Source organism: Ostrea edulis, chromosome 9 (genome assembly GCF_947568905.1).
Source record: "Ostrea edulis chromosome 9, xbOstEdul1.1, whole genome shotgun sequence".
NCBI lineage: Eukaryota > Metazoa > Mollusca > Bivalvia > Ostreida > Ostreidae > Ostrea > Ostrea edulis.
In genome coordinates, this window is record NC_079172.1 from 66,634,591 (window position 1) to 66,649,621 (window position 15,031).

General features: G+C 35.3%; 2 protein-coding genes across 2 annotated transcripts in view; both read right to left on the reverse strand.

Annotated features, from left to right (window-relative positions):
• Positions 1-205: 205 nt before the first annotated feature.
• LOC130050593 (uncharacterized) lies at positions 206-12,103 on the reverse strand. Its single transcript, XM_056150830.1, has 4 exons — positions 12,070-12,103; positions 3,573-3,687; positions 3,223-3,257; positions 206-3,120 (listed from the first exon to the last, which is right to left on the reverse strand). Exons 1-4 carry the CDS (start codon positions 12,101-12,103, stop codon positions 2,522-2,524), a joined length of 783 nt encoding a protein of 260 aa, XP_056006805.1. The 3' UTR covers positions 206-2,521.
• A 2,623-nt stretch (positions 12,104-14,726) lies between these two features.
• LOC125659970 (nuclear pore complex protein Nup107-like) overlaps positions 14,727-15,031 on the reverse strand; it is a 34,465-nt gene continuing 34,160 nt past the window's right edge. The window contains exon 27 of the mRNA XM_048891806.2: positions 14,727-14,987. Coding sequence (XP_048747763.2) covers positions 14,883-14,987 — 105 coding nt within the window. The 3' untranslated portion in view covers positions 14,727-14,882. The remainder of the gene's footprint in view (positions 14,988-15,031) is intronic.

Below are 15,031 nucleotides of genomic sequence, written 5' to 3' on the forward strand. Positions count from 1 at the left end.
GTGTTAATCAGTTTCCGGATTTAAAAGTTTCGCATTTTTTAAACTTTATTATGGTAAAAGAAAGTACTGTGTCACTCTTGGATGAAAATAAAAGCTTGTTATTCTTTCTACATATTCAAAATTGATTAAAGAGTAATACGATAATTTCCTACTTCTACACCAATACATAACACATGGTCTTAAGTAATTAAATGAAGCAGGCACATGTTTATATAAAAATTCAATTCAATTTAATGCATTTGCTCAAACCATGTTAAACAGTTCATGAGGTACAAGAAATATAATACATGCAAGAAAAATCGTCAGAGGTTCATACATGGAACAATGCAACTTTCTTAGATATCAGAGGGGAACATAAAATACACTGTATTTATAAATAAACATTATAGTAATACTTTTAAGAGGAAGCAGAAGACCAATTACGAAAAACAACAGACAATATCAAAAATATGACAAACAAAAACACAGAGATTTCTTAATATTTTCATATCTTGAGTTGACAATAGATTAGAAAACCTCAGAACATTTGGTCTTTCATAAACAAATTTGTCTATGTGTTTTTCCTTAATTGTGAAAAAGTTGGAAACTGTGAAACAAAATGGAAATCATCTCCTGTTTCTCCTTTATTACAAAATGTACATAGTCTTTCATTCTGGGGAATACTATACCATCTTCCTGTCTCTGGTTAAACGGTGATTTGAAGTGCGAAAAAAGGTGTTGCACGTCTCATTTTAATTTTGCATGAAAGATCGATAAAATTAAGTTATTCAAATACATGTACATGTATATGATAAAATCAATCGGAATTTATGTCTTGATTCAAACATTTTTGAAAATAAGTTTTAAAGACGTGTATTGACAAACATTAGTCAAAATAATTCGAGTTTAAATCAAGCAATAAGCGATTTATATGATGTTTAGCGTTAAAATGAAGGGATATTCCCGAATTTAAGAAACACTGCCTCCGTGAAACAAAATAAACTTAGTAAGAACATGATCTTCAAGTTTTCCACTAAAAACCTTAGCTTTGAAATTCTGTTTTACAAGGACATTTTTTGTAAATTTCAAAAAATCGAAACAATTTTACTGATATTATTTTCAACTTCACCTCTATGGTAATTTTCCATAGGAATGTAAGGTCTACTGCGTGGTCCAGTTTTAGGTCATCGACTTTTACATAAATAAAAAAGGTCATCGACTTTAATGGGTAACGATGCTTTCTTTTTTAAGGACACTGTATAGTTTGTGAATAGGACTCGCAACAAACAAGCTGAATACAGCATGCAATGCCTGTTGTTTTTAATAAGCAAGGTGGCTAAAGAGAATTTGTATGTTTTTCTAACTGAAAGTTGTTGACAAAGGCATGGTGTCTTTTACGAAAAACCGTTGTGAACTTTGCAAAGTTTTGAAAGAAAAACTTTAGGGCCAAACAAAGTAAATAACTGTTAAACAGTTTGAGTGGAAAAGATTATATGTATTCCAGGAGCGAATTTCTAAAATGATGAATCAATGTACTTTGAATTATGTTGAACTTTATTAATGCTTATTAAACTTCCCATGTTTTGTTTTGTGGTCAGAGTCATTTACAATTGCCAACTGTTGGTTGTAGAAAATAATGCATACGAGTATACGTGATTTTAAACTGTAGAAGTACAAAATATTAAATATTTAATACACTCGTAACATGTAACCGTATACATTGTATCTGATACTTAGAAAAGAAAGACAATTTAATTTTCACGATTTCAAAAATTATGTTTAGACTACATGTATAATGTATTGACACATAAAATGTATTAGGCTTGTCCTTAGTACTGGGGAATCCTACAGGTACTTAAATGGCAAATACGCAATAAGAGAATAAATATGGATGAAGGTCAGTTCTACGTCACGAGTGCTGGCACAGAGCTCCGATTAGGAAACATTCCCGCTTCGGTGCAACACCCTCTTTCATAAATGATTTTCTTAATTTTACAGGCAAAGTAAGTACATATTTCTCTAAACCATAACAATGTTTGAAATGTTTATAAATCTTATCCTTAGAAGAGTCATCAACATCAGAAGACCATTTCTGAATAAATTGATCTTTCAAAATCAGATTAACTGCTGTAGATAACCATTTAACATTTACACAATAACCTTGCTCATTCCAAATATTTGAAAGTCCACACACGACTAAAATATTTTGAACACAGTCAATCCAAGGGCTTTTATATCCAACTTTATCATACTGGGTACAAAAATATCTCTAAAGAATATTAACAATTTTATTTTCTGAGTATAACAATTTTGCCCAGTATGTAACCATTCTTGTAAAAACTTTGACTTGATATAGATCGGAAAACTCCCAGATTTTCCATATATCATATGATTAGGAGTTGAGCTTTTCAAATTAAAAATAGTTTTCAGAAATTTTAAATGTACACGTTGAATTATATCTAGATTTTCATAACCCCATATTTATGAGGTAGGTCTGTATCTCAGTATTTGTATGAGGTTCGTCTGTACTTTAGTATTATTATTATTCGATATCTTCAGGTTTCCTTTTAAAGCTATGCAGTTTTCTTGACAATTCGTCCAAGAGTATTGCTTCTACCTTCACCTTTACTGATGAAATTCCATTTTTCTTCATCATACCAGTTTTAGAAAGTCCTATTTCGCGGATGTCATGGGTTACAAATATATCTCTTGTTTGTGAATTGTTGTTTAGAGTCTCGCTGCACTGCTTTACGGACGATAAAAATCTCTTCTCGCAGTTTCTCGATGAATACCCCGAGTCTGTAATATTGCAACAACTGTTTGATCTGTGTGGAGAGAATAAGTCCTCATCAGTTTCCTGACTATTGTCGAATGGCAGATCTATTTTGTCGTAATGGCCGACTTCCATCTTGAGATGGCTGTACACACTGTCTAGAGTCGACAGCTTAGCATGACTATTATGTTGTGAATTTATTAAATTATCGGTAAAGTCATTTTGCTGCAAATACATCTCAGGGTCTAACGGTTCAAATTTCCTGCCATGAAATGTTGATTCTGGGTAACTACCGTCAGATGCATTACTAGAAGATGGAGTGAGTTGAGGGAATCCATCCAATGGTGTCGCACTGACTTGTAAACCGCCTGCATGTATAGGTTAATAGGTTAAGCAAATTTCTAGAAACCTGATTCTATCATTTTCATTACCTTCAAAAATATTTGAAGCAAACTATCAGTTTGAATTACCTTTTTGAATCAGTGAATCTGGAGTTCCGTTTCTGCTGTAATACAAGAATAGACTGATACATGATCGGAAATAATGGAGAATTGGAACGGAAAAAGAATTATCTTTTTTTTTTAAAATCAATACACGGCGTTTTAAATTTTTTAGAAATATCTGTGAATTCTTTGAAAACTATGACTAACAGAAGAAGACAGAAAACATATGCGTTTAAAAATTCTAGAAAATCTTCATATTTCCGCAAACAAGAAATACGTTTCTTTTATAGAACCCGCAAAACCAACGTATTTCGGTAAATGATTCTGAAGACTTCCCAAGCTCTCATCCAATGCCAAGTGAAATTTTCCCATTTTACCTCTTTTTGCAGTAGATGACGATAACTATTATGAAAGTAAGACTTCCTGCCAATGATGAACCAATGATAACGCTCTCATTATTGGAATTGTCTGAAATAAAATTGATATCCTTACCTGGAAATATAAGAATAAGAGATAAATCAGTTTCTGGTGAAAATTATCTGACATCGGTAACTCTATTTGTAACAGAGACTGGTATATGCCTCTGTTGGGAATCAAACCCTGGACCTATGACACAAGTGTCCAGTGATCTACCGATCGAGCTAAAGGAGTAACTCACTAGCCAGATATAATAGGAAGATCATGCAACCGATACTATCACATATTTAATTTGTGTAGTTTATGTGACCAATTTTAATTCTTGTTAAAGATGGAGATGGCTTACGGTGGGTGTGATCATTCATAAGGGGATGCTTACTCTTCCTAGGTACATTATCCTATCTCTGGTGATTAAGTGTCCGCGTTTCCCCAAATTTCAACATCGTATTCCCTATAGGATTGATCACTGTTTGTTATATTTCCCTTTTCCCCCACTTCACATGTATAGGGACATTCTACCATCACGTTAATGTTTAGACTTTCCTTTTCTGCAGTCAATATAAAATAAATAAATAGTATTCGTTATATACATACATACAAACATACATACATAAATACTAAGGATAACCCATGAAAGCTCGAAAGCTTATTTCCAATGGGGTCCTTTGATGCACGGATGTTTGCGCTAGGGGGTCATTGACGTGGGAGGAAACCCACGTGTCCGAGCGGGCGACCGCCATACCCTCTCACATACAAGCACTGCTGATCACGGGGATCGAACTCAGGTCGCAGCGGTGAGAAGCGAGAGTGCTACCTCTCCGCTACCCGGACACCCCTCCGTAAAGGATAGGAGAAGAAATAATGTTCCATACGCTCACTTTCAATCTTTCAATAGATGGATTCAACATGAAAATTTATCACGTGTTTACTCCTTTCTGCAGCGGATATCACCTATTACATAATTTTAAATTATTACACTATGTTTTCCTACGCCGTTTGTCACATCACAAACAAACGTCAATTTTAAGTAGTTTATTTACAAAATGTCTCGAAACTAAATTCCCGACAAAACAGTCATTGATGAACCAATGATAACACTCTCATTATTGGAATTCTCTGAAATAAAATTTATATCCTTATCCGGCAATATAAGAATATCAAATAAATGATATAAAAACCTGATTAAAAGTCACTAACATCTGTACCTATACTTACTGTACCTATACTTACTTCATGTAGCTTATGTGACCAATTAAATTCTTGTTGAAGATGGAGAGGGTTCATTATCATATCTCTGGTATATCCAGAGGTCCGTGTTTTCCAATTCTTAATTTTGCATCCCTTGTAGGAGTTGTGAGATTGATCATTTTAATTTTTGCCTTTTTCTGGTTTCCCCGTATCACTTTAGCAAGTATTTAATACTTTGAGCGAAATAATGTTCCATAACTTCACTTTTAATGTTGTATTATTATTTATACGTGTTTGTCCAACTCTCTATGACCGCCGCGGTATTTTAGAAGACGAGCGTTCCCCCCGCATGCGGATGGTTGGGTTCGAATCCCGGCCGCGACAGACCCAAGTCCTTAAAACAGGTAGTAACATTTCCATCGCCAAACGCTCGGCATTAGGAGTGAATGTCACGGGTCGTCGGAAATGACCTTAAGAACGGATGGGACATCACAGTGAGTGTAGCACACTAAAGAACCCTCACTGCTCAATGGCAGTAAGCGGCGAACAAAGGCCCAAGTTTGAAGCCTTTCACCGGTCTTGGTGACTTCTCCATATGCGTGAAAAATTATCGAGAGGGACAAACAAGATACAATCAATCATACAATCCAACTCTATTTTGTATTCTCTATAGGAGTACGATATTGATCAACGTCCGCTATCTTCACCTTAATAGGAGTACGAGATTGATCGTTGTTCGTTATCTTCACCTTAATAGGAGTTATGAAATTGATCAACGTTCGTTATCTTCACCTTTATAGGAGTTATGAGATTGATCTCTGTTCGTTATCTTCACCTTTATAGGAGTTCTGAGATTGATCACTGTTCGTTATCTTCACCTTTATAGGAGTTCTGAGATTGATCACTGTTCGTTATCTTCACCTTTCTTGGATTCAAAATGGGAATATATCAAAATGAAATAAATCAGCGAAAAAAGGATCAAGCTCGTGGTGTAAGGCCTATTGGTCAGAAATATGAAATTATCAATGTGAGACTACAAAGTGTGCGATTTCAGAGAAATAAGGCTTAAAATTACACACAAATATTTTTCTTCCCAATCTGAGTTGAATTCGGCTGACACCCAGAGACCTTGTCACACGAAGAACAATTACAGACTTCTATACAAAAACGTCCATAGAACCCATCAGGAGAGTCCTTACAATCTATGTCAAACGAGCCTGGAGCGCATTCTGTCAGAAGATATTACTTATATAATATATCAATCTGTGATGAAAATCAGATCTTTGATCCGCTCCGTTATTGTAATGTTTGTGTAGCGACATTACAAAAACGGAGCGGATTAAAGATCTGATTTTAATCAGATTGATAATACATATTTATATATTTGAAAATAGTCCAATTAGTTTAGAATTCTCAGATATTATTTTGATAATTACCTTCACATGAATCACCACGTCTTTTGTAATTTCGACAACATTGTAGAGGATCGTCTTCAATGTTTGGAGGAACATTTTTATAAAGCAATGAATGGAGAATTTAAAAATCAGAATGTATAAAAATCATCAATCATACAATAAAATGTTTACATACTTTGAGCAGACCCCAGGATTATATATCTGAACAAGTGATATCACAAATAAACTATTCAACAGCACCACCAAATAAAAGCGGTTTATTATGCACATCATAACATTACATTACCAAAACCAGTATCATAGCTTATTCTGAATATGGAAACGTTCCCTAACATTCTAATAGTACTGATTTACCTTCCCAAACAGGAAAGTTGATTTGAATATGTGCTGAAATGAAATATCCGGTACAACTTCCTTCCTATTTGAAGTGACAATTAAACATATTGAGGAATATAAATTTGTTTTGTATAAATTTCATTTTTAATTACTACGAAATATGCACCATAATCATCATACGAACGTGTGTAATAATTCATAACATTTATACTTGATAAAGATAGATTCACGGCGGGTGTGGCCGGTCGACAGGGGATGCGTACTCTTCCTGGCCACCTAATCCCACCACTGGTATATCCAGGGGTTAGTATTTGTCTTGTTCGAGCTGATGCTGTTCATGAAGTATCCGAGAGTGAAGCGTAACATTTATTCCCTGTCTATACAAACATGAAATTCATTTCCTTTCAAATAAAAATGTGCTTGAACAGAGTGATCAATATTTAAGACAAATTTCGTTCAATATCCATCAATTGATTCAGAACACAATCATTTCAAATGTGACGCGCTTGCAAGGTTAACGATAAACTTTTCCCAAAACAGTATAAAAGTAACAAACACAAAATTGGAATGAGGTGTCTTATTCAAAGTTCTATAAGTTTCACATTTTATGTCCAAACTACTTTCCCTAGTTTTAACCTTGTACAAAAGAGTTAAATGTATATAATTTTATTCTTAACTTGCTTCTATACAGGTAAAGTTAATGATATTCACCAGGTCTAAATTTAGATACATGTGTATATATTCACTTGAAATACCAGTTCCGAGTTAGTTTGGGCGTAGCAGGCAAAGCGTGGACAGAGATAGTTGGCACCCAGTGTTTTATATATTGAAAACTTCACTTACTAATTTCTCAATTAAACCAGATTTCTGATGTCCAGGGTACAAGTACACCAAATATAGAAAACATTGCCATTCGCTAGTTACACCTCTGCCCGCCAAAGTTTGGGAACAAGAACATATGATGTGGAAGCAGAAACCAACTTTAATTTCATTAATTTAATGAACTGTAGTAAACAAAATATAATGTACAAATATGTAAAAGAGGAGAACAAACATATATTGTAAAGTGTTTTGAAGTTTGTCATTTATATATATATATATATATATATATATATATATATATATATATATATTGACAAGAACTCGGTCAATCTTTGACAAGAAGCTATGAAGTTGAAGATATATGTTTCATACCGACTGCTAGGTTGTTCTTGGCACACTGATTTTGAGTACGGATAATTCCGTTTACCTGATCAAGATATAGGTTCATGGAGGGTGTGACCGGCCGACATGGGATGCCTACTCCTCCTAGGCACCTAATTTCCCCTCTGGTATATCCAGGGTTCCGTGTTTGCCCAACTCTTTATTTTGTATTGCTTATAGGAGTTATGAAATTGCTCAATGTTCGTTATTTTCACCTTTCATGTACATGTATTAACTAATTCATGTTTTTTTTTACTTTCGGAATTCAAAGAACTTAAAACAACGGAAGAAAACAAATTAAACAAATAAACTTTATATTTTTTTTCCTGCCTTAGAGAAGTGCTCGAATCATATTATGTACAACCTTTAATTTTGGTTTGAGATTGATTAATTGATTGATTGATGTTTCCGCCACACTCAACAATTTTTCAGTTTCAGTTTTTATTGGAAGAGAAAACCCAGATAAAATGTACCTGGGAAAAGACCACTGACCTTCCGCAGGTAAACTGGGAAACTTCCTCACTTACCGGCGCGAGCTGGATTCGAACCCGCGCCGAGCAGTGATCGTGTGATTTTGAGCGCGTTGCTCTAACCACTACGTCACGGAGGCCCCTTGGTTTGAGAACACAGGTGCTTGTGGATAAAGGACTTCCACACACCACCCCGCCCCTTTCCCTATACTTTTAAATGTTCGATGCCTTTGGTATTTCGTGTATATGTTTCGCAAAATATTCAACTTCAGAGCTAGTGTTTTACCTCATGATTTGAGCTTTCAGATCAGGTGAGCTTTTCCGATCACATGTTGCCAGGCGCCCGTCCTTCTGTACGTAAACCTTTCACATTTCTATCTTCTGCAGAAACACTGCGCCAATTTCAAACTTGGTATAAATCATCATTGGGTACAGAGAATTTAAGCTTGTTGAAATGTGTGTATGTATGTATATATGTATATACCAAATAAACATTTATTTATTTAAGTATCTCTGTTGGAATATCTCTCGTAACTATTTTTAATAAATGCAAACACATTTATATAATAAATAACTTGAGCCATTCGAGCAATAAAAATGAAACTCATATACAAACATTTGTCTTACCAATCACCTGAAATCCAGAGACCTTGTCACACAAAGAACAATTATAGACTTCTGTACACAAACGTCCATAGAACCCGTCAGGACAGTCCTCCTTATAATATATGCCAAAGGTGCTTGGCAAGCATTGTGTCAGAAGATTTTACTCATTACATATTTATTACCATAGCTGAAAATAGTCCAGTAAGTTCAGAATTCTCAGAAACATTTTGATAATTACCTTCACATGAATCATCACGTTCTTTGTAATTGTAGAGGTTAACTTTTACAGCTTGGGGGAAAGTTTTCATAAAGCAATGAATGGAGATCTTAACATTGGAAAATATGAAAAATTCAAGGGGAGTATCATACAATAAAATGTTTACATACTTTGTGCAGATTTCAGGATTATCTGTGTGATCATCTGACATCACAACTAAACCAATCAACAGCAACACCAAATCATATACGTACAACGTATTATTATCCATAACATAAAAAGTACATTCCCAAGACCATCTTCTCAAGGCAAGGGTTATTGATTCGTTAACTCTCACTATAAGTACATAAATGAATAACCCCTGACTTGTGAAGATATACCATGCCAAGAATCATAGGCACGTTTTAGAAATAAAATGTTTCCGAACATTTTATTGGTATTGATCTACCTTCACAAACAGGAAATTTTATTTGCATATGTGGTTTAATGATATTTCCGGTTAAATTGAGACAAATTTGGTTCATTCATAGTGCATGAATTGTTGCAGATAACAATTTTGTCAAATGTGGCATGCTTGCAACGTTAGCGATTAACTTTTAACAAAAGAAGAATTGGAAGGAGGTGTTTTATTTAAAGTTTCGTAAGCTATAAAGTTGAAGATATTGATAAATATTTTTTTTTAAACTTGGAAAATTAAAACAACTCAATGCAAAGGAAGAAAACAAAGTAAACAAAAAACTTTACATTTTGTCCTGCCTTAAAGAAATGGTCGAGTCACACTAAAAACCATGAAGGACTGCCTCACAAAACCCTACCCTTTCCCTGTAGTTTTAAATGTTCAATGCCTTGGGAATTCCGCGTATATTTTTCACAAATTATTCAACTTAAGAGCTAGTGTTTGACCTCACTTCAGCTAAAAGAGCTTTCAGATTAGCTTTTCCAATCACGTATTTTCAGGCGTCTGTCCGTAAACTTTTTACATTTTCATCTTCGTCAGAACCACCGCGCCAATTTCAACGTTGGTACAAATCACCCTTGGGTACAGGGAATAGAAGGCTTCCAGACATAGTGTAAATTCAAATTTGTCCAAGCCATGACCACAGGGTTGAGATCAGTCCACAATGGGGATCACGTTCAGATATTTTTTTTTTTTAATTTTTAAATCTTGGCCCTGAGAACAATAGGGCCATGATTAGTCATAAATATATGTTAGCATCCCCAGTTAGTGCAAATTCAGGTTTCTTCACATTGTGGTCTTGTCCACCATAGGGGCTCAAACATTCAAACAGAAGTATATAGGGATAACATATTTAAAGTTCTTCATTTCAACAACAGCAGGACCATGATTTACAATGTTACTATGCAAACTTCTTCAGGAAGTTGAAATGGATTTTTTTTAATTCAGTAGATTAGATTTTTATAAGGGAATATACAGGAAATTTATCAGAAAAATTCGTCTCAATTTCAACAGTAAGAGGGCCACATTAAACCATATCAAAATGTAAACGCTTGAAAGTTTTGTTGAGTTTTTTATTCGTGTTGTTAACTCTGGGGTAAGGATGTATAAAATTTGACATATTGCATGTATGCATGAATAAAGATCTTTTTCAGAACAGCAACGTGATGTTAGTAATATTGGTATTGAGGCATATCCATGTTGTGTGAATTCAAGTTCGGTTTTCCTTTGAGGCTAGGTTGGGTTAACAATTTTTCATGTGAGTGAACATTGGAAAACACTTTAAAAATCACAACAGCTGAACAAGAGCAGGGCAATGGTAACTAGGTGGGTGATGTGGTCCATGGGCCTATTTTATTTCAATGAAATAAACAAATCCCACCCAAAAACCTATTTTATTGAATGCCATGTGCAGTGATTATAACAGATGAACTTTGTGATCATAAGAAAATATTAATCTAGGGTGGGGTGGGGTGGGGTGCAAGTCCTGTCCATAGGGTACGGATACGTAGGTTTCCTACGGGTACTCCGGTTTCCACCCACATAATGCCCCTTGTGACAAAATCCGTGCACCAAAGGAACCCAATGGAAATAAGTTTTCATGTGTTATCCTTCGTATTTATGTATGTATATTTGTAAGTGCATTTACATGTATACCGAATAAACATTTATTTATTTAATCAAAATTGGTACCGTATAAGTTTTACATTAAGTGAGTATCTTTGTTGAGATATATCTCGTTGTTCTTTATGTCTATACACTATCCGCTGAAACTTGTGCACAAATATTTTTCTTACCAGTCTGAATTGAATTCGGCTGACACCCAGAGACCTTGTCACATGAAGAACAATTACAGACTTCTCTACAAAAACGTCCATAAAACCCGTCAGGACAGTCCTCCTTACAATCTATACCAAAGTTGCCTGGCCAACATTCTGTTAGAAGATATTACTTATATAATATATCAATCTGTGATTAAAATCAGATCTTTGATCCGCTCCGTTATTGTAATGTTTGTGTAGCGACATTACAAAAACGGAGCGGATCAAAGATCTGATTTTAATCAGATTGATAATATATATTACCATGATTGAAAATAATCCAGTAAGTTCATAATTCTCAGATGATATTTTGATGATTACCTTCACATGAATCTCCACGTCTTTTGTAATTTTGACAACATTGTAGAGGTTCGTCTTTACTGTTTGGAGGAAATGTTTTCATAAAGCAATGAATGGAGAATTTAAAAACAGAATACATGCAAGGTGAAGATAACGAACAGTGATCAATCTCATAACTCCTACAAGCAATACAAAATAGATAGCTGGGCAAACACGGACCCCTGGACACACCAGAGGTGGGATCAGGTGCCTAGGAGGAGTAAGCATCCCCTGTTGACCGGTCACACCCGCCGTGAGCCCCATATCCTGATCAGGTAAACGGAGTTATCCGCAGTCAAAATCAGTGTGCCAAGAACGGCTTAACAATCGGTATAAAACACGTCAGACTATGTATATAAAAATCATAAAGGTACATGTAGAAACATGCAATAAAATGTTGACATACCTTGAGCAGATTCCTTCAATCTCTGTCTGATCATCTGATATCACAAATAAACCATTCAACAGCAGCATCAAATTAAACGTACACAATGCATTATTGTACATGATATAAAAATTACATTACCAAGACAGTATCATAGGCTCTTTTGAAAAATATTTCCGAACGTTCCATCAGCATTTATTGACCTTTACAAACAGGAAGTTTGATATGGATAAGTGCCTAAGTGACATTTCTGGTTAAACTCTTAATTCTAATTTCAATTCATCCATATACATTTAAATTATGGCCTTTTCCTTCATATGAATTAACCACGAAGTACTCCAAATATACAAAAACAGTTTCATCAGTTATAATTATTGCCAAAAATCTAAATCGGATCGTGGCTCATACTGGTATATTCTGAAAAAGGATAGAATAACGGTACTTTTGGTCACTTGAAAATAGTGCTTGTGTAATGTAATTGGATTGAAATGTCTCCAATCATTAACCAATCATAATACAGTATCCTAACCACTCAGGACTAAATGTATCAGCCAATCAACCTGAGGCAAAAAATAAAATAAAAATACAACCACAAGATGATATTCAGTTACTGGTTTGCACACCTTGGACAGTGGCACACCTCAAGGTTCTGTTATCAGTCCAACACTCTTCATTATCATGATCCACAATTCTCCACAACAAACAACCGCGCCAAGTTGCTGCTCACTTTCAGTTTGCAGATGACACACAAATCCATCATACTTGTAACTCTGTCCAAATGATCCAATCACTCTCAACTATATTTCTAATTGGTGCATCGATTAAAATTTCAAGTTGTCACGACCAAAAACCGTCGCCATCCTCCTTGGCAATCCTGGTCATTCTTATCCAAAAACACAAATCCCAACGTTAAAGTCTACCCTAGAAACTAGTCCATCAAAGTAGAATCCAAGACTACTTTTCTAGGGGTCGTTTCCGATGAACACATGTCATTCAAAACTCACATTGAAAACCTTGCAAGAGGGAGGGAGAAAATGAGAAATCATGTAACAAAATTTTATATATGGATATTTAGATTATCTTATACATGAAAGGTGAAGATAATGAACAGTGATCAATCTCATAAATCTCATAAGCAATACAAAATACATGTAGATATAGGGCTCACGGCGGGTGTGACCGGTCGACAAGGGATGCTTACTCCTCCTAGGCACCTGATCCCACCACTGATATGTTCAGGGGTCAATGTTTGCCCAACTATCTATGTTCTATTGCTGATAGGGATTATGAGATTGGTCACTGTTCGTTATCTTCACCTTTTATTAGAAAGATGTTGAGGTTCCTAGATGACAGTATCTTCGTAGTCTTTGGTGATCACTGATCAGGTCTTCCAACAGTCAATTTAAAATTTCCCAAGAGCATGAATTGTGCTCTTTTATTAACTGCCATGTTCTTATATTCCTACGAGACAGAATATCAAAAAACTTCTACACGAGAAATCTCTTGCTGTGGCTTTCAACTCGACATTTAGGTATATCGACGACGTTTCATCTATGAACAATTATAATTTCCATTCATATGTAGATTCGATATATCCCAGCGATTTCGAAATAAAAGACCATGCAGTTTTCCTCGTATGCTTCATACTTATATATTTCATTGAACATGCATGTTAATAGCAAACTTGCCACTAAACTTTATGACAAACGGGATGACTTCAGCTTTTCCAGTCTACTTCCCATATTTATGTAGCAATATTTCCATTATAATCTGCATCTCACAACTGAATCGATACGCAAGAGCTTGTACTGTGTATGGTCAGTTTTTAAATCGAAGTAGGCTACTGACAAATAAGTTGATGTTACAGGAGTTTCAACAGTCTCGTTTACAGTCAGCATTTCGCTAATTTTATGGTTGTTATAGCGATCTAGTTTACCAGTACAACCTATCATTGGGTCAAATGCTATCAGACGGGCAAGTTACACAGACCCCTGAACATACCAGAAGTGGGATAATCCGCCACCCTTGGGTCAAATGCTGTCCGACATGTTTCATACCGATTGAGGTCGTTCTTGGCAGATTTTGACTACGGATCACTCCGTTTACCTGATCAAGATACAAGACTCACGGCGGGTGTGACCAGTCAACAGGGGATAATTTCTCTTCCTAGGTACCTGATCCCACCTTCTGAATTTAAAAGAATTGTAGAAACATTTCTTGATTGGATTTCCTCTAAACTGCTGTAGTTCATGATTTCATTGGATATAGCTGCATAATTTGGTTGGCAGGTATGTTATTTTCCCTTAATGTTTTAACAAGATGTTTGCAAGCACTGTGATAAATTTTGTTAATATTTTGTCCCCAAGAACCTTCAACACTAAGCAGTGGATCTTTACAACAGTATTATTGGGAATTTCGCTCTCTGACATGCTTGTAAACAAAGTTGTCTATGTAAAATCTACATGTACGTACATGTGATGACGTCACACACAGCATAGGAAATCAGTGCAATGTAATGGTTGATATCCAATGGATAAAGGCGTTAACACGTGATGAATCAAATTACACAGTAGCATTTTCTACGTTTTTTGCGGCCCTATGTTCCCCAGGGAACCCAGAGGATTAAGTCAAGTAAGTCATTTACAACCTATTTCTAAATCAAGATAAATCGACACTTCTTTATTTCAGCTGCTTCATTTTTATTTGACACGGTAACATACTATCTACAACAACAGGAGAGCAATAGTCTCGACTGAACACATTGTCATTTGACCACACACTGTCTGTGATCTTTATTCCTGGGTTCTCGTTATCAATCACCCACTAAATCGTCTTCAGTCTATGTCGTATCCCAGCGGATCTTTGTTCTGATTTAATACAGCCACCGACGACTCCCTCATCAGATGAAGTAACTGTCGCAGTTCATCTTGTCGGAAAACCTACAACATAACAGCCAACAATTACAAGAAATAATAACTGTCGC

Excerpts from the sequence above, each read along its gene's own strand:
- LOC130050593 (XM_056150830.1), bottom strand. The coding sequence starts at position 12,103 with ATGATCAGACAGAGATTGAAGGAATCTGCTCAAG. Across the intron at positions 3,688-12,069 it reads ATTGAAGGAATCTGCTCAAG|GTAAGGATATCAATTTTATT; the intron begins GTATGTCAACAT and ends TTATATTTCCAG. Across the intron at positions 3,121-3,222 it reads AGATTCACTGATTCAAAAAG|GCGGTTTACAAGTCAGTGCG; the intron begins GTAATTCAAACT and ends CTATACATGCAG.